The following is a 23,697-nucleotide window of genomic DNA, read 5'->3' on the forward strand; positions in this document are numbered from 1 at the left end:
GGGGATTATCAACACTGGTAAAACTCTACACTTGCTTTTGGAGGACTCTACTTTTCTCTAAGTGCTCTGGCTTAGAGGCTTTTCTTTCATCTACACCTCAGGAACTTGGGGCCAAGATGAAGTCCACAGTTTCCTACTCCCTGGCTCTCTCTCCTGGCCATTATGTTTCCACCCTCATTCAAAATACCTCTCCTTTGAAGCTGCTCACCACCCAGCAATACCACCAACCCACTGTGCTCACTACCCTCAGAACCGTAAGTCACCATGTCTCGTCCACTCCAGCCCCGAGCAGCTGGGTCCGTCTTCCTCTCAACCCTCCCGACTCTGAAATGGACAACGTGTGCGGCAACAGCCTAGTTCCCGGGCCTTAACTCCAGTGCTCTTTTCCTCCGCGCCACTTCCATCCACTGCCACGGGCTCATCCAGGACCCAGGGACCACAAGCACCTCTGAACAGCTCTGCTTTTGAAACTGAAACCTGGAGTGCCCCTCGGACTCTATTATCCTATTCCTGAAAGTGCTGTGCCACCATCATAACTCTGGATCGGCCTTGTACACAGTCCTTCTTCATTACTGGCCATATCAAACTGAACATGGACTTCGCTCTGTAACTCTGAACAAATCACTTAACTGGTCTGATCACAGACAAGTTACCTGTAAGGAGGATCGTAAGACGAAACAAGAGGGAAACTGCAAATACAACATCACGAGGGGGCCAGTGTGGACTTACACGGCAGCTTCCAGTTCTTCCTTGAAAACCCAGGCAAGGCCATCACTTAGCCAGCCACACTCACACTTTTTAATTCTTTGGCAGTCTCCCTGCCCTGGTTCTGCTAACTTTTCATCTCAATACCGATTCCAGTTATCCTGGAGAAAGAAGCAGAAGAAAAAAAATACCTAAGTGGGTTGATGGGTTGATAATTCAGACAGAGTCAACTGTCTGAACTTCTAACTCAACCAACTCAACTTCATCCTTCTCTGCCTTCCCTGATCTAATTTTCTACTCTTCAGTACCGCTTTTCCGTCTGTCTTTACCACACTACTCGCTTCTCCAGGGTTTCGTCTTGGGCTGCCTTCTCTCTCTGGGCCACGGAGCGTGGGCTTCGTTTGTGAAATCCTGGAAACGGAACATAAAATGCGGGGTGCCTGTGCCTCTGTCAGAGAGAACCTACGATTTCTTTCATGTGATTCTGACAATCTATGGAAGGAAAAAAAAAAAAAAAAAAAAAAAGACTTAAGAACCACTGATCTGACAGACCTGAATTCAAAGCCTGGCAATACCCCTACTCATTGTGGGACCTTAGGCAAGACACCTACCTTTTTAGAAGTTCCTCATCAGTATGATTAGGATCAAACTACCAACTCTATTCGGGGCTTTGTGAGAGATAAGGTAGATGAAGCGTTTGGTACCATATCTGGCACATTAGGCCTTCAACTTGATGAGTATTATTTTAACTAATAATAGGCCAGATAGCTACCTATTTTTCCTAGGTGAACTCGTCCACTCCCAGTGAAAGACAACCCTCCAATTCTATTTAGGCTCAAACCTCTCTCATAAGCTCCAGACTACACAAATAGCCACTGGGTACTACACCTGGATTTCCCATGGGCAACTCAAATTCATTATAGTATGTTTTCCCTTCTCTATCGCCATACCATGTATTTCATGTTAAGGCTCCTCAACCAGTTTGGCCAAGCTAGGAATCGCTAAAGTTATCTTAGACTTACTCTTCCCTTGAATGTTCAATACAGTGAGGCCTCACGTTCTATTGGTTCTACCTTTAAGAGACCTCTGGAATCTGTCCCCACTTTATCCACATGGTCACTGCCTTAGTTTGGAAACTTAATAGCTCTTACCTGGATCACTGCACCAGCTTTATGAATGATTTTTGTCCCAAGGTTCTCACCTGTCCATTCTGTCTTCCACATTTATTGGAGGGCCCTATGTGATGGGGATTTTAAGAAATTATTAAATTATAAGTGTTCGATTCTCCCCTTCCCCGAAAACTTTCTCTTTGGCTGATGGTCTCACCCTCCCCTGGAAGAGATCCTCTGCCAGTGCCACCTTTGTCCCATGAGCTCCGACTATGGAAAGTGAAGATAACAGGTGCAAGAATCACAGCCTTACCAGACGAAAGACTCATTTCAGACCCACTAGCAACAGGAGCAGGAGTTTCTTATGAGAAAGGGAGGACTGAGAGAGCAGAAAGTGGGGTAAGAAGGGGGAGGGCCTTAGGCTTGGTGCAGGGGAGAGCTCTGTGATGAGGGCTTGGGGGTAGGGGCTAAAGACAGTTTGAGGCCAGGGTGAAAACGCGAGAAAAAGGGACAGGGATTTAGGTGGTGCTTTGATTTGCCAGAGTCACCAGTAAAGACGTAAACGACTATTACACTTCTGCATGTGCTGGGACGGGACCATAAAAACCTCTGGGCTCTGACAGTTACATCTGGTTAAACTGCATGTTCCTGAGGATCAAGGCCCCATGACACTTAAGGTCCTTGACCATCTGGTGCCAACTTCTCCCACCCTGTCCGCCCCTCCCTTCCAGCAAGCTTCACCCAGAACTGCCCTCCAGTCTGCATTTCTTCACACCTGTGTCAGCCCAGCGTGCTCCCTCTGTCTAGAATGGCCTCACCCTGCCTTTCTGCTGGTCACTTCCCACAGGCCAGCATCCAAAACTGCCAACCCCCATTCCATGAACTGGGAGAGCCTCCTGCTGCCCAGGGCCAGGTTATCTGCAAGAGAGCGGAAGTAAAAACCGTAAAGAGATTGAGTGATTGAAACTTTTCCTTGAGTGAAGGTTAAGGAGGACATCCAAAGTGAAAGGAGTTATTTATCCACAGGGAACTTATTAAGAATGAGTTTAAGCAGTCGGCGGATCTAAGGACTGAACGGAAGTCCACGGGGCAGGGCAGCGGGGACTGCAGCCAGCCTCACTCCTTCCTGTGATGTACATGCACCTTTACTCCAGTACACAAATCCACTGCTTCCTTCATTGTTTTAAGCAACAAAAATAATTTGTAATTTATAAGAGTGGTTTGCAAATGGTAAAACCGGCCAAATTTCTAGAGATGAAAGATGATGCTGTGCCTAATATCAAAATGTACTGCCAGTGAGGGAGGTCTTTAAAAGCAAGGAAGAAACCAGACCAGCTCTGGATAAAAAACTTACCTCTCTCCTCAGCATTCTGTAATAACGTAAATGGGAAAGGAATTTGAAAAACAACAGGATACTGGTGTAACTGAATCACCTGAAATGAACACATTGTTAATTACACTCTAATATAAAAATTTTTTTAAACACACAAAAAACTTACCTCTAATGAAAACTGACCACATGCCATCAAACAGTACAAACAGAATGTATTTCTCAATCTATCAACTTCCCTTTGTTGACAAACCTACAGGGCAAGAATATAGTAGTGTTCACTGTTTACCCGGTTATTAATTTACCCAAGGCAAACCTTTGTGCCCAAGAACAGAAACATCCTAAGCCCTTAGAAGTTTTTAGGTGGTATGGAAGGGGAGCTGAGCTTCATAAGGGTGTCTGATGCTACACATGAAGAAAAGTCAGACTAGATCGAAAAGGGTTTTTAGCATCACAACGAGGCAGAAACATGTAAAGTATTTCATGCAGCCAACCTTGTTTATTGAGAAATCCTGGTTTTATTGCCCGTTAACATGTTTGCTCCACAAACTAATTTCTCATAAAGCAAAGCACAACTTTTTCTTATAAATAGTATAAATTATTTTATTTACAGAACTTGTTACAAAACAAATAGACTATATATTTCTTCTCTTTTAAATATCCAAAGTAATTTTCTATCCCTTGACATTTGTTCATGTTCTATACAGCAGCCAACACAAAGTCCAGCTGAGATGCTCTTGATTATGTGTACAAATGATCAACCTATTCACACATTTTAACACAGGAGATTGCTTTTATAACCAAGCTCAAAAACAGAAAACAAACAAAAAAACACAGCAAAATGCTTTCAAGGCCCTACATTCACACTGACAGTATGTAGTGCTCATTTAAATGATCTGAAAAAGTAAAAGGTTTTGCACAAAATGTAAAAATGATTATTTTCTGCTAAACAATGAAACTTTTAACAATCATTTTCCAAAGCCCAACTTTTGCCCCTCCCGCAGGACAGAATGGGAGATATTAAGAAATTCCTTGGCAACAAAACTCTTGCAGGAAGACAGCTGCCTTTATAAGTTACATTTTTCAAATTATACGTCTTTTTCAATGTTCTCAGAGGTACTTTGTATATTTTTGGAATACAAAATATTTTAAATATTCTATTTTAAACTCTGCATTTCGTGAGTGAATAACAAAACAGACACATCGTTTAAGTTGCTGGCTGACAAGATTTATAACCCTTGGTGCCACTCGGGCAATCCATCACCAGTTGAATTCCTGTGAACCAAAAGGTCTTAATTTTAAAATACCTTATAAAATTACCAGCATTTGGTGGTTTTCAACTCCTCCCCTAAAATTTTAGTAACAATATTTAGGTGGAAAAAGCAAACTCCAAAAGTTCAACTGAACATTCAAGTCTTTTTAAAGTATCTGTCTAAGCTTAAAACTAGGTTCAGGCACTTTCAGTTTTTTTTTTTTGTTTTTTTTTTTGTTTGTTTTCCCCATTTGTTTTAATCACATCACATACTAACGCACATGTGCTCAGGGCGCGCGCACACACACACACACACACGTGCACGCATGTGCGCACACACTCTCTCACACATAAAACACTAACAAAAGAAAAGCAGTGTGTCACTTATTATGTGTAGTCTATTGGGAAATCAGGCAACTAGGGAGAAGCAATGCCCACTTCATCTGTATGAATCCACTCCCAAGACACTGAAAGGGACAAAAGACTTTCACAGAACAGAGGCATCCCTTAAACCGTAAAGGAGGCAGGTTCTAGAACTATTGGCTTGGCAGTGAACCACTTCAAATTATAAAAAGGTATTTACTTTTATTAATTAATAAATAAATACTAGATGATCTCAATTGTACCAAAACAGGATATCCGAAAAAAAGACCTGTGCAAAAATACATATTTAAATATGTACAATTCATTTTTAACAAAATATGTCTTCTCAAATAGGGATACTTCCATATTTATAATAGAACAAGAAATTCCAAAATAAAGATACAAAAGTAGGTTTTGTATAATTCTTTGTTCATCATTGCAGCACTTTTTTTTTTTTTTTGTAGGTTAAGAAAACTGCAGGAGTTGTCATGAAATTCTATTGGAAAGAATATAAAAATTATCTTGGTTTTAAATTGATACCAAAGTCTGTCTAGAAACAACCCAACCACTGCAAATTTGGTTTTTGCAAGTTAATTTAATTCAAAAAAAATACTTGTACTCCCGTGTTTTAAATGGTCTTAATTGTTCATCATAATAAAAAGTAGTTGTAGGAGAAAATACAATATTTGAACAACAGTCTAAAATTTAATAGCACTGTTTAGGTCTGTTTGTGGCAGGCAGAATCCAAAATGGCTAATTTCCTAATCCCGATGCTCTGTGTACTACCGGGAGACAATAATGAAATTTCAATTAAAACCTCAGTCTAGGAAATCAAATGATCAAGACTCGCTAATCTAAATATCTACATTATTCTGCATCAACCTGCTATTGTGGATCCTATTCACATCTTTCGGAACAACATGATCTGTCTATAAATTCCATCACTAAAAGCAACTTTATTTATAACCATCAAGTCCCCTTGGCTCTGAAAATAAATTCTACCCATACCCCATTGCACTTGTCACCAAGGAATCAACTAAGTACGTTCTGATTCGCTCTTACCTCCGTCTCTCCATCTCCCGGGATGAACCACCAGACTGACCTCTCCTAACGACACCAAACTGGCCCATCCGTGCTTTCTTCTTAGACAAGCTCTCTTACAGTATCATTTTTAAAACATTTACTGACTGATTGCATAATAGGTGAACAAGATACTGTTCTCCCCTTCCTTTAAAAAGAAAATCAATATTTTACATCAATTTATAGCTAAAGTATCTGAATAAAGTTTTTGTTACCTTACATAATAAGAATAGTTCTGTAGCAATTCACATTATTAGGCTGGTAACCAAGTATTTATTCATTCTACCTGTTGTTGACTTAAAATTCCCTGAAACTGAAGTTTGTAACCCAAGAATTGTAAGAAAAACGGATGCACTGACTGGCTCTGTCCCAGCCCTGCCCAGGGCCATGATCAGAACCTTGGGAAATTTACCCTGTGTTCGGCAACTTTGTGTGTTCTTCTAAGCAAAAGTGCCTGGTTCTCCTTTCAGGAGCTGTGGTGGTGGAATCATCTGTTAAAGAGCTCCAGCTCATCCCCTCAAATTCAATGACACCTTCTCAATCAATGATGTCTTAACCTATCAAGCTCGCTCATTGGGGGTGGGGTACTAGAAACACTATCCTGGAGGGTCTCTGAAACTCCCCGTGAGAGGGCAGGCGTTAAGTCCCCAGAACGGAGGTGTGACTAGCAGACACTACACATGCATCCTGTCATCTCCGCACGGGCAGGTGTTCACAGTCACCACCGTCCCTCCCTGGGTGCCTGCTCCCCATTCCCAACGGCAACCACATAAACATGTGTAGTGGCAGGAAGGGGTGTGTAGATACACACAATATGGGGAGTGCTCCAAGTGGAAATTTACACTTAGTCCCAGGACAGTATCGAAAGAAGAGGTTGCGGGTAATGCACCGAGTGCCTTGGAAACATTTAAGTATATCAATGACTTTGTGAACGACAGAGTCTGCTGCATCCCAACTATTTCACGTTACAAAGGCAATTTTTAAAAACAGGAGACTGGACAGGACAACCAACCTAATTGTATACTGTTTAACATGAAAACAAAGGTTTAAAAAAATTCAATCTCTTTGGAAATCTTGGAAAATTTTCCCCCAGAGTGATCTGTCTACCTCCCCACCCACCAAAATTTGGCTTTCCATTATCAAAATTGTTTGCATTTTCTTAAAAAAAAAAAAAAAAAAAATCACACAACCATTGCTTTTGTACCATGAAAAGTAAGCCTCTAAACTGGTGTATACTTGCTCTCTGGCCATCAATGGCTTTAAACCAGTTTGTACATTAGAAACTTCTGACGGCTTCTGATCCCAAATTACTTGCAAAAGGCTGGGCAAAAACACAGGCTCTTTTGTCATGGTGCCTCTCACTGACGTCCATATTCCATTCCCGGCACCTGCTATAAAAACCTAGCTGCAGACCCCCTTTCTCCAGAGGGCTGCTTGGGGTGCAGCTCTGCTCGCCCCTGGGAGGTGTCTCCAGTTAAGGTGCCTGACTGCTGGAGAGGGACCTACAGACGACAGGGTGAGGAAAGAACTAGGCAGGGAGAGGAGGGAGGGAGAAAAGTCTACAGTCACGTTCTTGCCAAGACACTCTCGCCAGCCAACCTCTTCCAAGAGTGGCTCCGTGAAATACTACAGGTTCAACAACGAGACAGGAACTTCTCACAGATTGTAGCAAGTAGTCCAGACCACTCTAACACTGATAAAAGCAATTCGGTGGCTGGACTTGATCCAGTGTTCTTTACGAGTACTCACTGCTACAGACAAAGCTTCAGGGACATCCTCGTTAAAACAACAGCCCAGCAGATTTCTACCCTCGAGGCCCACAGGAGGTTGGGAAAACAGACTCAAAGGCATCGTGGAGTCCAGAGTGCTGAGTGGAGGTGAAACTTGTCGTCAAAAGTGTCCAGATTATTCCTCCCCGTGCTATTTTCAGCTGTCAGGGACGTGCCTTTGGCTTTCAAAAAAGAGGGGGTGGGGAGACAACGAAAGGTAAGTAAGCGGCTGTACACGGCCCTGCCCTGATTTCTAAACACGGTATGGTATTCCCGAGGCCACTGCATCTCCAACCGAACCGGCGATGCCAGGAGCAGGCAGCTCTAGAATTTGGCTTTAGCTTTCAAAAGCCTTCTGTGCCCTGGGGCACAATCCTTCTAAATAAAAGACTGGCTTTTAGAAAACTGTCCAGAAGAGACACAGCCTGGGTTTCTAGCTTAGAGAAAAGGCTCACACGTTTGCCTTTTGGTTCTATTTACTGATGCAGTTTCCTTGAAGGTATTCCAGGTTGTCAACTGAGACGTGAACAAGGTCAAATGGGCCACCACACAGGTGTGAAAACTCACGCCCAAGGCCATGCTGAGGCAGGGAGAGGGTATTCTGGCCTTCACAGTCCCACAGTGAGCTATTTTTAGGTCCTTGGTGGCAGAGCCCACGAATCAACTCGGGGGCTGGGCTCGCACCCAGCCCCATCTCCTAGGCTCCCCAGCAGGTCCCACTGATTCCGTTGTTGAGGGGATTCCAACCAGTTCAGTTATCTCTGCTTTAAAATCAGCTCCGCGGACAACAGCGAGCTCAGGTCCCTACTAGTCTAAGAAGCAGCGTTCTTTACAGCATTTTCGAGTCATGGGTCCCTTTGATAGTCTGAAGAAAGCTACAGGATCCCTCTTGCAGATAAATGATCACAGATGTAAAAATACGCAACATCTTGGGGGTTCATCCATCCTCTGATCTGTAGCCATGGGCCCCCCCTAGAATTTGTGCAGCACAAAGAAAGTATGCCACTGCAGAGGAAATCTTTCTCAAATACAAACTTAACATGAAACTGCTTTTAAGGAAAAGAACCCAAACTTAGGCTCTTTGTCCTAGTGGGACACAGTCCCCCCCACTAGACGGGAGAAATCAGAGGTGGCAAGCTGGCAGCTCATGAGCCAAACTTAGCTGACAAACGTGTGGGCTTCACCAGATCAAAACAAAACGAAAAACTACAGAGCTTTAGAAAATGGTCAAATTTCTCACGCAAGTCCAGATCAGCAGTTTCTCTTTGAAATTGGTAACAAGCTTCTGGGAGCAGCTGCTCTGTGTAGACGAGACTCCCACTCCCCCATTCCCCACAGACACTGTCACTCTCTGCTGCACCCGCCCGGCCTCTTCCTTGCCTTCTGACACTGGCGGACAGTAAGGTCCACAGCGGCATCTGCGTGAAGACGGTGCGCTCAGTGACACTGGCGTGGGCATCCTGAGGCAGTGGGACACCCCTTCCCAGGATTCATGTGAATCAGGAAACTACACCCAGAAGGGAGTTATTAAGGGATGGATTCTTACAGTGTTTGCACTGCGTTTTATGCTTATCGTTAAACTACAAGGAATAACTACAAATCAAGAAGGTTTCACTTGTCCAGGAACCCCTGTTCAAAGGGACCCAAGCAACACACGAATAGCCCATATGTATTTGTGGCTCAGAGAGAAGAATCGAAGCAGCTGCTACCTAAATTTGTGCATAATTATTTTCCCCATACCTTTGGCACCGAGTATTAATTCACACAGATATCGGAGGGAAACTTCTATCACATGAACCAACTTCTTGGTATTTTCTGGAAAAGTTCTAGCCTGGCATTTAAGTTCAGTTTTGAAGATGAGGAAGGGAAGAAAAACAAAACAAAACAAAAAAGAGGCTCACATTTTAAAGTAGGGCTCTAGGGGTGACACCGCGGAAATTCCTGCTTGTAAGCAAGGACAGGAGGTATCCTGCTGAATGAAATAACAAGATGAGAGAGGACCTGGACAGGAGAGAAAGGAAGCTGGAGGAACCGGCCACAGAAGGGAAGGCCAGGAGGAAACAGCAGCAGGGGAAAGAGTGGGGAAAAGACAAGATACCGCCTGAGAAAGCCACGGTCAGGAATGAATCCTAAGTCCAGACAGCCCTTCTCTACAAGTGGGTCACGTTCAGATTTTTTTTCAACCTGTTAACTTAAACAAGAGTTTAGTCTTCTGCTCTGCCCGTAGTAAATGCTGCTTTTACGGGGTGGACTCCTCGGAAAGCAGGGAGGAGAAAAAATAGGGAGAGAAATTAACAAGGAAATTAAAATTCTGAAATTCTTTGATGGGAAAAATATTAAATGGTCTCTTTCAAATTTAAATCATCCCTTTCTAGATCAGTTTGATTTTAGCCCAGCTTTCTTCAGAAAAACACACCAAAGGACTGCTCTCTGGGAAACACGGCCCGCTGGCCTGGGGGAGGGGTCTGCCGTCACGCACGACGGTGTCCGCAGCACTTGCTGCCAAAATGCACCTGTCGTGGCCTCCTCACCCAGGAGCGTCCTCCGAGCCATCACAGAGTCAGGCAGAGAGGAGCCTGTTTGACCTCCTTCTGGGCAGCAACTCATCCTTTTCTTAAAAGACCCCATGAAGCTGGACATTGGCTTTTAGGCAAACCCACCAACCTGACCACATAGATCTCCGAGCTGACGAAAGATCTCAAGGGAGGGGCCACGGGCCTCCCCACTGGGCTCCCAGGCCCTGTCCTACCTGATGCAGGAGGGAGCTGTTTGCCAGTCCTGGCGGCCCCGGGCTGGGGCCCGCATGCTTCACGTGGACATTGTTCACGGCCGGCAGTTTAGCCACCTTGGTGGGCCTGCCGCTGCTGCTGTTGATGCCGCTCGAGCCCGGCGAGCACTTTCTTTTCTTGCCTAGGAGCTTGTCCAGAGGAGTGTGCGGGTGGGGGCAGGCGCCGTGAGAGCCGACGGGCAGCTCACTGGCCTGGTGCACGAAGGGGCCGAGGGAGAGTGTGGAGTCGCCGCTGTTCACCATCACGCTCATCCTCTTGATGGACTCACCGGGGCTCCCGCCGGGGGCGCCCCGCCCGGGCTGCTCGTGCCGGCCGCTCACCGAGTTCGCTTTGCCGGCCACACAGTTGAGGCCGACGCCGTGGGGAGAGGCGACCACCGCGGGGTGGGGAGGCCCGGGGTGAGCCACACAGTTTTTCCTAAAAGACTCCATGGAATGAGAAGAAGACGAGGAGGAAGACGAGGACGAGGACGAGGAAGGGACTAACAGCGGGGAAGTGTTTTTGCGTTTCTTTCCTGAGCCGCCGCTGCCGGCACTGCTACTCGCGTGGTGACAGTTAGTGCTGTTACCAGAAGACTCCTTCGGCCTTAAAGACTTGCTAGATTTCAACTTCTGAGGTTTCCTGGCCATAGGGGAGGAGGGCACGGAGGACAGGCCGGAGGGCGTGGAGGGGGAGGACGAAGAAGAGGACACCTGTCTGGACTGCATACTGCACACGGGATCCACGGCCCCGGAGGCGGCGGGCTGTGCGTTCAGTGTGGTTCCATGAGCTGGTACCGACTTGCTACTGGGGGAGATGCAGGAGGACGAGAGCGGGACAGGGGAGGGAGACACGGTGGCTGCCGCCAGGTAGCTGACCCCACAGTGTGACGTCGGCACAGAGTTTGTCCGGTGAGGAACACGTGTGGAGACGGGCGATGCGGTACTGGGCACTGGCGGGATCTTCCTGTGAAACAGAAGAGGGCCTGAGCAACATCCACCACTGCCCTTCGTGGAAGCTTTCAGAAGGACACCCCCTTCAGCTCTGGCACTGAACACACCCCATGGTCACAGGGATCACGCTGAGATGCTGGGCCACAAAGAGGGTCACTTTTCCCCTTCAAATTCTTAATGCCTTTCTGCACTCTGAGAACAACGGCCTGTAAGGCCGTGTGCCTCACCGGTGCTGCGGCCGCAGGTACGTACCCCGCACCTTCCCGTCCGGCACCCCGAACTCCGTGATCCTGGCTACTGTCCTTCCTTCAGTTCCGAGAACGGGCCGTGAAGCGAGACCCTGTGTATCTTCTGCCTACAGCACTCTCACCCCAACTTCTGCTCACCCTTCCGTTTCAGCCCCCATCATCACTTTCTCAGGAAAACTGTCCTGACCGTCCTGACTCGCTTCGTTCCCGCACTGCCCCCTGTTCCCAGACTCTGGAAGACTCTGGTAGTTTTAACATGTGACTGATGATCACTGTCTAGCATCTCTGTGGACAGAGCAATCCACAGCTGATTCACCACTGTCCATCCAGCACGGTGCCTGGCACACAAGAAGGCGCTCGAACGCTGAGAGAACTCATGAACAAACGAGGAAAAAGGAAGGGCACAGCTAGTTAATAACAACTGCTAGGTCCCAGCTACTGGCCTGAGTGCCTGTACAAGGGAACAAAGCCCCCAAATCTCAGGGGGACTTCTGGTCACGGTGAGCTAACAGTGTATTGTCTATAATATTTGGGTAAAGTATGTATTCAAACAGTCAAACCAGGGAGGACCCCCCCACGCCCCCGCCGCCCTCACCCCGGCTTTTATTTTAGCTCCGATTTCTAAAACGTGATGGTGCCAAAATCTCAGAAACCCCTATGGCATAATGAACACTGAGATGGCAAAATAGCAAACGCCCTGACTGGAAGCGAAGTGCCAAGCCTGCCCGGCTCCCGGCCTCCACGGGCAGCTCTGGCTGATCCGGGCGCCGTACCAGCGGGGGCCAGGTTCCTCGTCCTTCAAGTGAGAGTGCTGGCCTAGACTGCTGCCCAAGGGCTTTCCACGTGCGTTTTGAGAAGTACTATAGTTATTAATAAACGGAATTAACAACTGCAAGTGTGCACACCAGCCTTAAAACTCCCACTCAGGAGTGTGGCTCTGGCCCTAAGTCAGTGCTTCCCAACTGTGGCTGCACATCAGAATCACCTGTGGAGTTCAGGCCACACCAGAATCTCGGGGTGGGGTCCGGGCGTTAGTAAGTTCTAAGTCTCTCCAGGAGATTCCAGCGTGAAGCCAAGGTTGAGAAGCCGGCCTCTACCCCCATGCTACTCACGAAGGAAGGATAAGCACTGACATTACCTGAGAGGCTTACTAGAGATGCTGAGTCCCTGGGCCTCACCCCAGACCTCCTTCATCGTGGTGTGTTTCTCAACAAGATCCCCAGGGCAACTGGCACCTGTGAGAAGCTCTGCTCAAAATGCAGCACAAGGGCTCCGGGCTCCGGCTCCCTGGGCGCAGTGGCTTCTCATGGCCACCAGGTGGCTTAGGAAGCCGGGCCTAAGGGCCAGGCTGCTACAACTGAATCCTGTGAAAAGGAAAGGCTTCCACAGGGGCAGGGATGTGGACCTCTCCGGATGACATGACTGGTTTCTCTTAAAAAAGCTCTTTTAAGTCATTTCTTACCTTCTGCATAAAGAAGAGACAAAAAAAGAAGAGGCAGTCATATTGACCTGTGTTTGCACACATGAACTCAGAGACACAAGCAACTGATAAAACAGCTTCTGTCTGTGAGAAGTGGGTAGAAAACAGAGGAGTATGGGGCCGGGGGACTAAAACTTTTCACTGTACGCCTCTTCATATTCATGTTTCCTTTTTTAGCCAAGTGACTTTATTACCAATCTAAAAAATTAATTAGAAAAAGGAAAACCCAAACCACAAAACCTTTGATAGCCACCCCAGCCCCTCCTTGGGGGAAGTGCAATAGTGGTCCCCAGTCACTGCACGCAAGCAGCAGACAGAACTCACAGGAGCTTGCAAACAGCCTTTCGGGTCGTGGCCATGCTCCAGAGGAAGAGCTGGTCTACTTTCACTGCTGCCCAGAGACTCCACACACTGAAGACAACTTACTTCACTGCCAGGTTCAAATCGCACCTCCACTTATCCCGAAGTTAACCACAGTAACTAAAGGGTAAGGGGCTGAGGAGAGCGCTGCGGGGTTCTATGCAGAAGGGAGGACTTTCGGCTGAGCCAGTAGGATGGGACATGGCCGACTTCAAGACTTTCCTTGAGTGCCTCAAAGGTGCCACCTGAAGAACAGTTCTCTCCTGGATGAGAAGTGCCGAGCCACTCCCGGCAAATCTCAGGGGCAGCCTGCACCAGCAGCCCTCACTCCCCTGTCGGCAGCATTTACTCCCTCAAGCACCTGGCCTGGCACCTCTCTTCAAGCTCCTACCTGCCCCAGGCCCGTGTGCCAGCTCATCACTGAGTGGCCCGTCTGTCTCTACTGAATTGACTTTTTCAAAACCAAAGGTCATGTTCACAGAAAGAACAGTTTCCTTCTCACTGGGAGCAAGTGACGGATAAGGCAGTGAGCCTCTGACAGAACAGAGACAGACAGACAGTGGAGCCAACTTCAGGGTCCTGCTTCTTCAGAGGTTCACAGCACAAAGAAGAAAACCTCTCCAACACAAGCCATTAGGAACTGAAACTCTCTCAACCCAAACCACTGGCCATAAACCACTTACCAATATAATGGGGATAAAAATTCTGAGGACCCTTCTAAACCCTTAGGAGTACATTAAACCCATAGTCCTGTGAGCTCAATGAGCTCTCCAGGACCCACCAGTAAGAGGCTGAGATTTCACGCATTTTAAAGTTTTCTGATATGAGGCCACCCCCCCACAAAGAATCCCAACAAACCACTGCCCAAGTCTGTCTCTGGTTCAGAACACTGTTCCTTCATAAAGGTTCTTATCTAGTAAGAACCAGGAAGAAACATGAAATAAAGCAGAGTTAACACTGCTGTGGGGCTGGTCTTCACAGTGAACAAGTGCAAGTCCTTCCTATTAACGGCCATGGGGATGGTTCTCTGGATTGTGGACTACCCGAGGTCTCTGACAGCTTCCTCTGACTATATCAGGCAAGCGAAGCAGAGAGGCAAAAATAGATGGACTCACGGAGTCCACTCAGGGAGGCACTAGTAAATGACGCCCAAATGGAGGGTTTGGGATGACTAAGTATTATCGGACAGCCCCCTTTAGCAAAGCTCAGGACTTCCCGAAGTAGGCTCCACCAAACGCTAGTCCCCAGGATGCTCCCCTAAAAGAGGTTCCCAGGTCAAAAGAGCCTGGGAGACAGTCCGCATTATACACGATATCCTCTGCTCTGAGAGTTACAACAGACCGTGCCCATTAAAGACTTTGAGAAGTCCTGCAGTAACAAAAACCATTTTACTTCAGGAAAGGCTGAGCTAATAAACCTTTCTGGCCATGGAACTGTTCTTCCACTTAAAATCACGTTGAGGAAACGGCACACATAAGGCCACACGAGATGATTGTCTTACTTTCAACTGTAAACCAGAGCAAATGGCTCCTTTCCCTAAAACCCTCAGCAGCTCCTCAGTGCCCTCAATCAATTTCAGTGTCATATGACCTCTCGGATCTCCTCTTGCTCCAGGAGCGTCCTTGCTCTTTCTCAAACAAGCCACGTTCTTTTCTGACTCAAGACCTTCGCACGTACGGTTCTCCTTGCCTGGAACCCACTCCTCCCTGCTGGTCCCACGGTTGCTCTTTCTCATCCATTCATCTCAGTTCAAGGGCCCCTTAAGACAGGCTCTCCATGAATCCCTCCGTCCTGTTATTTTCCCATCCCAGCTCTTAGGTGGGTCCAAGCCCTGCCTCTACCTCTAACGTTCTGTGTGACCTTGCTTCTCACTTTCATGATCTGTAAAACAGGAATTATCCAGGCCACCTGACACAGCAAGGTGCCTGGCCTACAACAGTCTCAGTGAGTGCTACAGGTTATTAGCGTTTCTGTCATCTCCCTTACGACAAGCTATGATCTCTATGTTCTGTTGACTGGCTTTCACATTACTCCCCGACCTAGAATGTGAGCTCCGTCCATCTGGCAGTCCCTCAGCCTGAAACCCCAGCACCGAGAACAAGACACATTTGCTCCAAGAGTGAGTGCATGAATGATGAGGGCCCTTCCTCCAGGGCTGGTCAAAGGCCACGTGTTCATCTCAGAGACGATTACTTTCATTAAATCAGCCCCGTAAGAAACAAAGAGGATGCAGCCCTGATGCGCCACCCGCCCCCAGAGTTGGTGGGACGGGCACTCACTTCCATAGCTGCGCGTTCAGATGCTTCTCCACCATGAGGTTGAGGGCGCAGCGAAGCCGGTTCCACCTGGAGTCAAACACGTAATAGCCTCTTCCAATCTGCCGGCTCCCGAATGTGCAAAACTGCAAGAGAGAGAGCACACGCTCGGACTCACTAACTCCGAGGGCGTGCGGCCTAGGAAGGAGCAGCCAGGACAGACAGTGCTCACTGAGGACCGAGGGCTGTGAAGCACGAGCGTGACAACGCATGGCCCTGAGTGTCACGGAAGAGAACGGGAAGAGCAGGAGATGCACTCGACCGAGCGCACGCCGCCTTGGGGCGCCCTGCTCTGAGCTGCACTCGCACCTTGACCTTGCCCCGCATGGACCGGAGGGCATGCCCGGGTCCCCGCCGCGCCCCCCTGCAGTGCCCGGTCCCTGCGGCGTGGGGAGGGTTGGCGCGGGGGTGGATGTGGAACTTACAGATGCTGGCTGAGGATGATGACCTGAATAATGACAGTCCAGTTTTTCAACAGACTCTTCTTTGTCATCGCCTTCTCCCTCCTCACTGGATAACCGAGAAGCTGGCTCAGTGGCAGGCAGGGGAGGGTGTGGAGATTCATGGACTGGAGGAGGGTCAATGGGGGCACTCCCACCTTGCTGAGCAGGGCAGCCTGGAGGCCTTGGTGAGTAGAAAGTGCAGCACTGATCAGATCACATCACATGTCTGGGAATCAGTCGCCTTAACTCAGATACAACAAGGTATCCAAAACCATCAGGGGAGGTCTGGGCTCCACCACTAGCAATAGGGACACAGATGCTGATCCGGGGGGCCTGGGAGTGAAGGGTCCTCTCTCCCGAACCGCGCGATGTCAAATGCAGCTGTCTGCCCGGTCTAACCAAAGTAACTTATAACCACTTCTCTATTCCACAGCCACCTGGTCTGCCTCCTATTCTCCCCAAAGAAGGCGAAATACATGTGGAATTTAAGAGAATTCTTTGATTCCTCTTCAAATTTCACCTGGAACTGGGTTACTAAGGCAATCAATGAGGTAACTGGTAATGTGCTCTAAAATAACCTAAGAGGGACAGAGGTGATAAAAGAAGGTAGCTTTACCATTTTATGTGGGTAATCTAGAGTGTGTAACTCAAGGACAGTAGTGTGCTTTTCCAACACACATAAAGGCCTGCTGTTTCTAGACTTAAGCCTGTTTTTTAATAGATGGAAAAACTTTAATGAAATTGGCCAAAGAAAGGACCTGCAAAGGAATCGACAGCCTGGGCCTGGCCACATTCTCGGGCACCTCCCCTGATCACTCCTCCAACCGTGCTGTTCGGAAACCTGGGGGCCCATGTAGGGACAGCTCACGGGCTCACTCAGGTTTCCAAGAGGGAGAGGCACTTCCACCCCTCATGTGACCATTTCAAGAATCAGACACGTGAGGGTATAAGGTTAATTAAGCAACAGCACCCAAAGGTTGGCATATTCCTAAGCAGAAGCCCTCGGCCCAGACTCAAAACCCTCGGCCCAGACTCAAAACCCTCGTTCTCTATGCCTTTCTTTTTCCCTTCTTTCTGGAAAGTGGGTACAAAGTCCTTTACTTCGGCTTGGTTAAATATACAAGCACGCACATACATATATTCAGCCCACCATCACTGTCTCCAAGGGATGTGTCTGAGTTCTGACCTGCTGCTCACTACACAGCTCAAATGACTAACACACGCTCAGGCCAGAGTCCCAAATGAATGAATGAAAAAACATGTTGTAAATGGATGCTGTAAAGACTCAGGCTGAATGCCTATCCCCAGCAAGAATCCCAACTGCTGTGTTTTGCAAGAAGCGAGACAAATGAATGGGAAATGGCTGCCAAAGCCATGTGAAATGTTCCCATCGCTAACTTGCGGGCAGGACCTGGGCTGCAGCCCTACTCAGCAGGGTCAGGAGACACCAAATGCTGAGCAGGGGCAGAACAGATAATTCCAGCTTTACTCTGCTGCTTGCATTTGGCCACAAACAGCCCTGGTTGAAACTCAGTGATGAACGTTTTTGTTTTCTCAAAGTAAAACCCTATTAGAAAAACATCACTTCTCGTAGCAAGCCTGATGTCTGTCCTCGACATCACGATACACTGGGGCTCTACAGTCTGCACGTCTGTTCTCTGAAAGAGGGAGAGAGAGCTGGAGGACGGGGCTTACCTTGGAAGACTGGGGGTGTGAGGTTTAGGTTTACTAGCTACGAAAGGCTTTGATTCGGAAGGAATCACTCCGTGAGAGTTTTGGTGTGGCTCCTGTGAAGTTCTAGGAGGAGTGGGATACGGGTCCCTGAGAGGCTGCGTTGGTTGCTGAGAGTCCGGATGGCGAATCAATTCCTTTTCCCTGGTTTTGTTTTTGTGCTCGGCTAACAACACATCAAATCGTTTTCTTCTACCCTGGACAGCCCTCCGCTGGGTTAAGGAATGTGTCTACAGACCAAAAACAACAACAACAAAAACAAACAACCAGAAATGGAGGAATCTCAGTTATAATTCTTTCTGCCGTACATCAAAAAATACCAATGCCAATAAAAAAGCAATTTGGATCATTAGCTGAATCAAAGGCTGCTCAGCATCTGACAGGCTAAAAATCTTGAGTATTTTTTTTCCTCTAATACTTAGAAGCAGATATTCCAGGCTCCAAATGTATAAGAACCTGGTGGAAAAAAAAAAAAAAAAAAAAAAAAAAAGAACCTGGTGATGTTATTTCCACCAGAAGAAAGAAGAAATGTTAACCATGCCACCAGGTATGTAACTGAGGGGCAAACAGTAGATACAAACAGGTAACACGTCCTCGTGTTTTGTGCCACAGGAACAATTCATGGATCAGAGCTGTTACCAACTCCACTAGAAAAGTCCCCTTTGGGCCATTTAGAGTTTTGAATGTTAACAGGGAAGAAGCACTTATTCCATAAAATACATATCACAAAGTCTTCTTTCACTAACTGCCAGAGAGTAAAAATTAAACACAACTGTTTCTTTATTCCTGTGACAATGCCATACAGAGAGAAAGGGGCTCACAGCATCCTGGAGACAGGCCGAGAGAGACCTGGGGGGATTAAAGAGTAAGAGGCCAAAAGAAGACAGGCTGTGCACAGGAAAAGACGCAAACCAGCATGAGTCGCTATCGAAAGACACTCACTATGGAAATCAAGAAAATGGGATAGGATTTTTGGATCCAGAGACAATGTCTAACCTCAGATTTTAAAATGGTCACATTCTTTTTTTTTTTTATTGGAGTATAACTGCTTTACAATGTTGTGTTAGTTTCTGCTGTACAATGAAGTGAATCAGCTATACGTGTACCCAGACCCCCTCCCTCTTGGACCTCCCTAAAACGGTCATTGTTGAGAAATTTGAAATTACTCTTGAGAAGAAGAATGGTCAAGTAAACCTAACCACTCCATACTGCTTAGGGCCTCCGTCTGTAAAGAAAAAAAAATGCAAGGAGCCGCTAACCACAGCATCCCCCAAATCACACGTCCCGAATATGAGTTGATCTACATAAATCCTTCCCTCTTCTATGTTACAACAATACTACAAATGATACTTTCATTATACACACATTATACAAATGTATTGCTCTACAGGCTCACATGTTCGCTACAATTTAAGGGATTTTAAGGGGAGTTAGGCTTCTAATTCCCTTTTGCGGTTCAATAACATAACCTATGTCCGTACCACATACACTGCAAACTATGTGCGCCCAAAATCTAACCTGGCACAGATAGTTAGAAAAATGTGTTGAGCTTTTTAAGATTTTCCTTGGTTTTCTTTAATATGTAATATATCCACAAGAAAGTAACTCTAACTGAAGACAAGGACCTTTGTTTTGTTCAGTGCTGTACCAACACCTAGTACAGCACCTCGCACGCCATAAATGCTTCAAACAAAAACCAGATAAAAATAACGGCCCCCCCAGTACATGTTGAATGAACAAACGAATATACAACGTCACTGGGGGTCCACCTGCCTGTCTCTCCAGACAGGTGATACAGAAGCCTCTCCTCACCTTTGCGTGTCCCCTGGTGCCTAGCACGGGAAGACCAAGTGAAGGAAGTAAGCAGACACGATCAGTATTTTCCCAGCTTGGTCTGAAGAGTACACAGCATTTGCCCTGAGCTCTGAAGAATCTTCCAGCCGCAACCCTGGTGCCCCCACCCTCCCCATCAGAACTCTGCGGGGGGCTGCCCCAGGCGAACAGAATAAAGAGCAGCTGTATGGAGGCCCGGGGCCCCGCGTGCTCTAACAGCCCCGCTCCCTGCTCCTCTGGCACCAGGTGCCGCCTCCTCCTCCCGCTCAGCCGCCGGGCTGCCTTTCAGACCCTAAGCTGTTTGTCCTGCCCCATCCCAGAGCCTCCACAAAGGTTGTCTCCTCTGCCGCTCCCACTCCTTTCTACCCAGACGAATCATATGGATTTCAGCCCAGCATTCCTACAGCAAAGGAGCCTTCCCTGACTCAGTTACCTTAGTGAAGGCTATCATTACACAGGCCTCTCTTTTTTATTATCCATCAGTGGTAACTTTCACAGTTACTTGAGTCATTTACCAAGTTAATCTTCATCTCTTCCATTAGACTGTACGCCCCAAAAGGGTAGGAGCCAAGCCTTGATTTTGTTCAAGCCTGTATCCTCTCAGTCCCAGAAGGAGGTCTGTGCCCACAGATGTGTGCAGTAAATGCATCTACCCTGAGAGGAGCCCAAATCTACTTGCATGGAAGGCACAGAGGACACAGAACAGAACACTGGACAGATGAGGAAGTGAGGAGGAGACAGTGAGGGTGGGAGGCAGACGACAGAGTGACAGGAGTGGGCAGCAGCAGATGCCCTGACAGCAAAGAGAACGGACAACGCCCTCAGTCTAACACAGGAGAGATCTGGGCAGCAGCGTGGGGAACATTCAGCTGGGTCTTTGACATGCAAGACCTGCCACTTGCATGTCAAGCATTCCAGTGTGTTTATTAGCCCACCGCTGAATGGATTCGGGCCGCAGCGGAGGCAAGGAGAGGGAGAAGCACTGACAAACAGAACACGGGAAGAAAGTAAGGGTGGTTCTGTGCAAGGGCAGGCCAGCCACAATGCTGCATGTTCTGCCAGCTCTATGCCAAACTCATGGCATGCCTGGGTGAAGATGCATACTAACGCAAAGACAGGCTTAGCACGCTGCTACAGATGGTAATGACACCCTTAACAGGACACATGGAGAGCATACACGACTTGAAAAGGAAGATGGGAGAAAAATGCAGGATCGACACAAAGCCAATGAAGGTTCAGCAAGAGGGGTAATCAAATTCCTTGCGGATTCGGAGTTGATAAGCCTTCTGGTTCACCAGCATGGCTCACGGTTGATTAAAAAAGAGCACTCTGGGTAAAGCAAGCATCCTTCACTGACCACAGGTATCACAATACTGAGAAATCTATGTTTCTGAGAGCCAGGTAGGCAGGAAGAGAGCAGAGAGGGGTTGGCAGTGTGACATGGCGTGGAGCAGGGCTGAGGCACACACTCACAAGTTCCCTCGGGGGCAGCTGAACAGGACATGATTCTACAGAGCTCAACCGGCTACCGTCAAACAACACACCACTCGATGTGTTCAGTTAATATTATATAAAACAAAGCAATCTGTCCTGAGGAGTTTTTAACCTAGAGATTCGACGGTGCAATTGGAGTGGGGATGACCATCTACCTCTGAAAGAAAATGCAAAATTCAGGGCTTCCCTGGTGGCGCAGTGGTTGAGAGTCCACCTGCCGATGCAGGGGACGCGGGTTCGTGCCCCGGTCCGGGAAGATGCCACATGCCATGGAGCGGCTGGGCCCATGAGCCATGGCCGCTGAGCCTGCGCGTCCGGAGCCTGTGCTCCGCAACGGGAGAGGCCACAGCGGTGAGAGGCCCACGTACCGCCAAAAAAAAAAGCAAAATTCAGAATATATATGTGTATATATGTCTTCTTCTGGGAGGAGAATCCATAATTCTTTAAAAATTAGGTATTTATAGGTGCTTTTGACCAACCCAGTTCCTCACAAGATTCAGTACCATTGTTGCAAGATAAAATCCACAAGCTAAAATTAAATTAGAAATTGAAATTAAAATAAGAACTACCGAGAAATAACATTTCCCGTTTCTGAAGGTTTTAACATTCCTCTACTGTTTAGGGCTGGAGTGGAGTCTGAGTTTCTTTATTCAAACACAATCTTTGGTAAAACTTAAAATAATACATCAAAAGTTTTATTAATTTTTAGAGAACAACACTAATTTTTATAAGTTTTAACCTCCTCCTCCAAACAAGGGTTTTAAAATTACTTCAAGGCAATGATTCTTAATACTTTTTGAACCCTTCTGCAGGGTGCCTGGGGACATAAGCATATATGCTCATTTATGAAGGGGGTCTACGGAAGCCAGAGGCCAACCCCATGTCAACCCTTATTTTATAGCAAGTATACCACCTTCTCACTAGCATACTGGCATTTCAAAGGAAAACTCAGGATAGAAAGAGGGGAATCTTTACATTTTCTTGGGTTTTACATATACATTAGATTATGTGGTACCGAATATTTTTTTTAGAACTAAAAAAATAAAGCTATCTCAAAGTCACAGATATTTTTAAAGTAGCTGTAAAATTGAAGAACCAGAGATAACACAAACATTTTAAGAATATTCACATATATGCAAAGGAAATTTCTGGACTCATTCCAAGTCAGTACAATTTAAACCACAGTAAAGGGGAGCCTCTCAAATTAAACTTCTATGAGGAAATATTAAAAGGCTTTGAAAATAACAGATTGATTAGGAAAAAAAACATCATTCCCCTGGATACAGTAAGGCTCACTGGAGGCAAAATCCCTCTTAAGACAGCAGTTTATAAAAACAGGCTCCACGTTTTCTGAACTTGAGGTGTTCTTCATCGAAACGGAGTCATTCCCTCCCTTAAAAATTCAGACAATCCTCAGAGCAGATGCCCCGTGAGTGAGAGACGCTTGAGGCACAGTGCTGTGCAGCCCAGGTCCCCGAGCTTCCTGGAGCATTGGGCTCTGCCCAGGAGCCCCCTACCTTGCATGTCAAAGACCGGGTGCAGGGCTTCTTGGTGTCGAGATCGATGACCCCACAGTGGATGTCAGGATCAAACTCCCTTTCTGTCAAAAGCACACAGACATTACAATGGGCTCAAAACGCTGCTTCATTTATTTTGAAAATAAGAAAACAGGAGAAATCTGAGACTCTCCTAGCTCAGACCAATTATAACTTGAAGCAAATCTACCACATTATCAATAAATATAAAATATACAATGTACGAGCGCCACAAAAAAGCCACGACATCTCTAAGAGAGTGGGGACTCTTGCCACCAGATGACAGGAAAGAGAAGGAAAGAGACTGTTTAAGCCAGCATTACTCATTACTCCATTTAGGAATACACCACTAGAAAGCTACTTTTACGTCACCTACCCACACATGTGCACTTTAAAGCCAAGAATGAAGAGCTCAAAGACACTACTTAAGGAACTTCATCCTAAAGCTGAAGTTGGCCAGTTTTAAAAAGAGGACTTACAGGTAACAGTTGATTTGCTCTCCCAAGAATGCCCAATTAATAAAGAAAGAAATACTGAGAGAAAATATGAAGTTACCTGATAATCTCTTATTTAAAAATTTCCTGTTATTGGAGTTATCTTCTGACTTCTTTTCCAGCGTAGGCGGTGCAGTAAGCCCTTTGCCATTCAGAATCTGTCCAGGTGAAGGCAAGGTTGGCTTTGGTATTGAGGGGCAGTTAAGGCCAGGCTTGACTGAGGAACTCACAGCAGCAGGACAGGCTGGCCCTACCGCAGATTTCAGTAGTGTGCCGTCCATCTTCGGAGGAATCTTTTCCACTTTGACAGAGGGCGTCATGCTGTCGTAGGGGGAAGTGAGAACACCAGCACCTGAGTGCCCCGGCAGCCCAGGGTGACTGGTGAGCCAGAGGGACGAGGGCAGAGCCTGGGTCTACCTGTGCACTGCGCAGAGC

At 47.0% G+C, this 23,697-nt stretch overlaps 1 protein-coding gene and 1 long non-coding RNA gene across 9 annotated transcripts in view; both read right to left on the reverse strand.

Moving 5' to 3' along the window:
- Positions 1–800: 800 nt before the first annotated feature.
- LOC136794912 (uncharacterized) lies at positions 801–3,251 on the reverse strand. Its single transcript, XR_010842378.1, has 5 exons — positions 3,169–3,251; positions 2,590–2,732; positions 1,857–1,941; positions 1,035–1,197; positions 801–866 (listed from the first exon to the last, which is right to left on the reverse strand). It is a non-coding gene; the product is annotated as an uncharacterized lncRNA (long non-coding RNA).
- A 482-nt stretch (positions 3,252–3,733) lies between these two features.
- The window catches only part of ATXN7 (ataxin 7), a 129,699-nt gene continuing 109,735 nt past the window's right edge, over positions 3,734–23,697 (reverse strand). For 4 of the 8 annotated variants that reach the window (XM_059075778.2, XM_067043725.1, XM_067043724.1 and 1 more), the window contains 8 exons: positions 23,324–23,583; positions 22,751–22,833; positions 17,871–18,136; positions 16,158–16,356; positions 15,697–15,818; positions 10,358–11,342; positions 9,510–9,580; positions 7,681–7,790 (listed from right to left, as the gene is read on the reverse strand). In XM_059075778.2, coding sequence (XP_058931761.1) covers positions 7,766–7,790; positions 9,510–9,580; positions 10,358–11,342; positions 15,697–15,818; positions 16,158–16,356; positions 17,871–18,136; positions 22,751–22,833; positions 23,324–23,583 — 2,011 coding nt within the window. In that variant the 3' untranslated portion in view covers positions 7,681–7,765. Of the gene's footprint in view, positions 11,343–15,696; positions 15,819–16,157; positions 16,357–17,870; positions 18,137–22,750; positions 22,834–23,323; positions 23,584–23,697 lie in introns of all 8 variants that reach the window. The other 4 variants (XM_059075779.2, XM_059075780.2, XM_067043726.1 and 1 more) reach the window with 4 other exon arrangements.

The sequence above is a fragment of the Kogia breviceps genome, chromosome 10, assembly GCF_026419965.1.
Source record: "Kogia breviceps isolate mKogBre1 chromosome 10, mKogBre1 haplotype 1, whole genome shotgun sequence".
NCBI classification, from domain to species: domain Eukaryota; kingdom Metazoa; phylum Chordata; class Mammalia; order Artiodactyla; family Physeteridae; genus Kogia; species Kogia breviceps.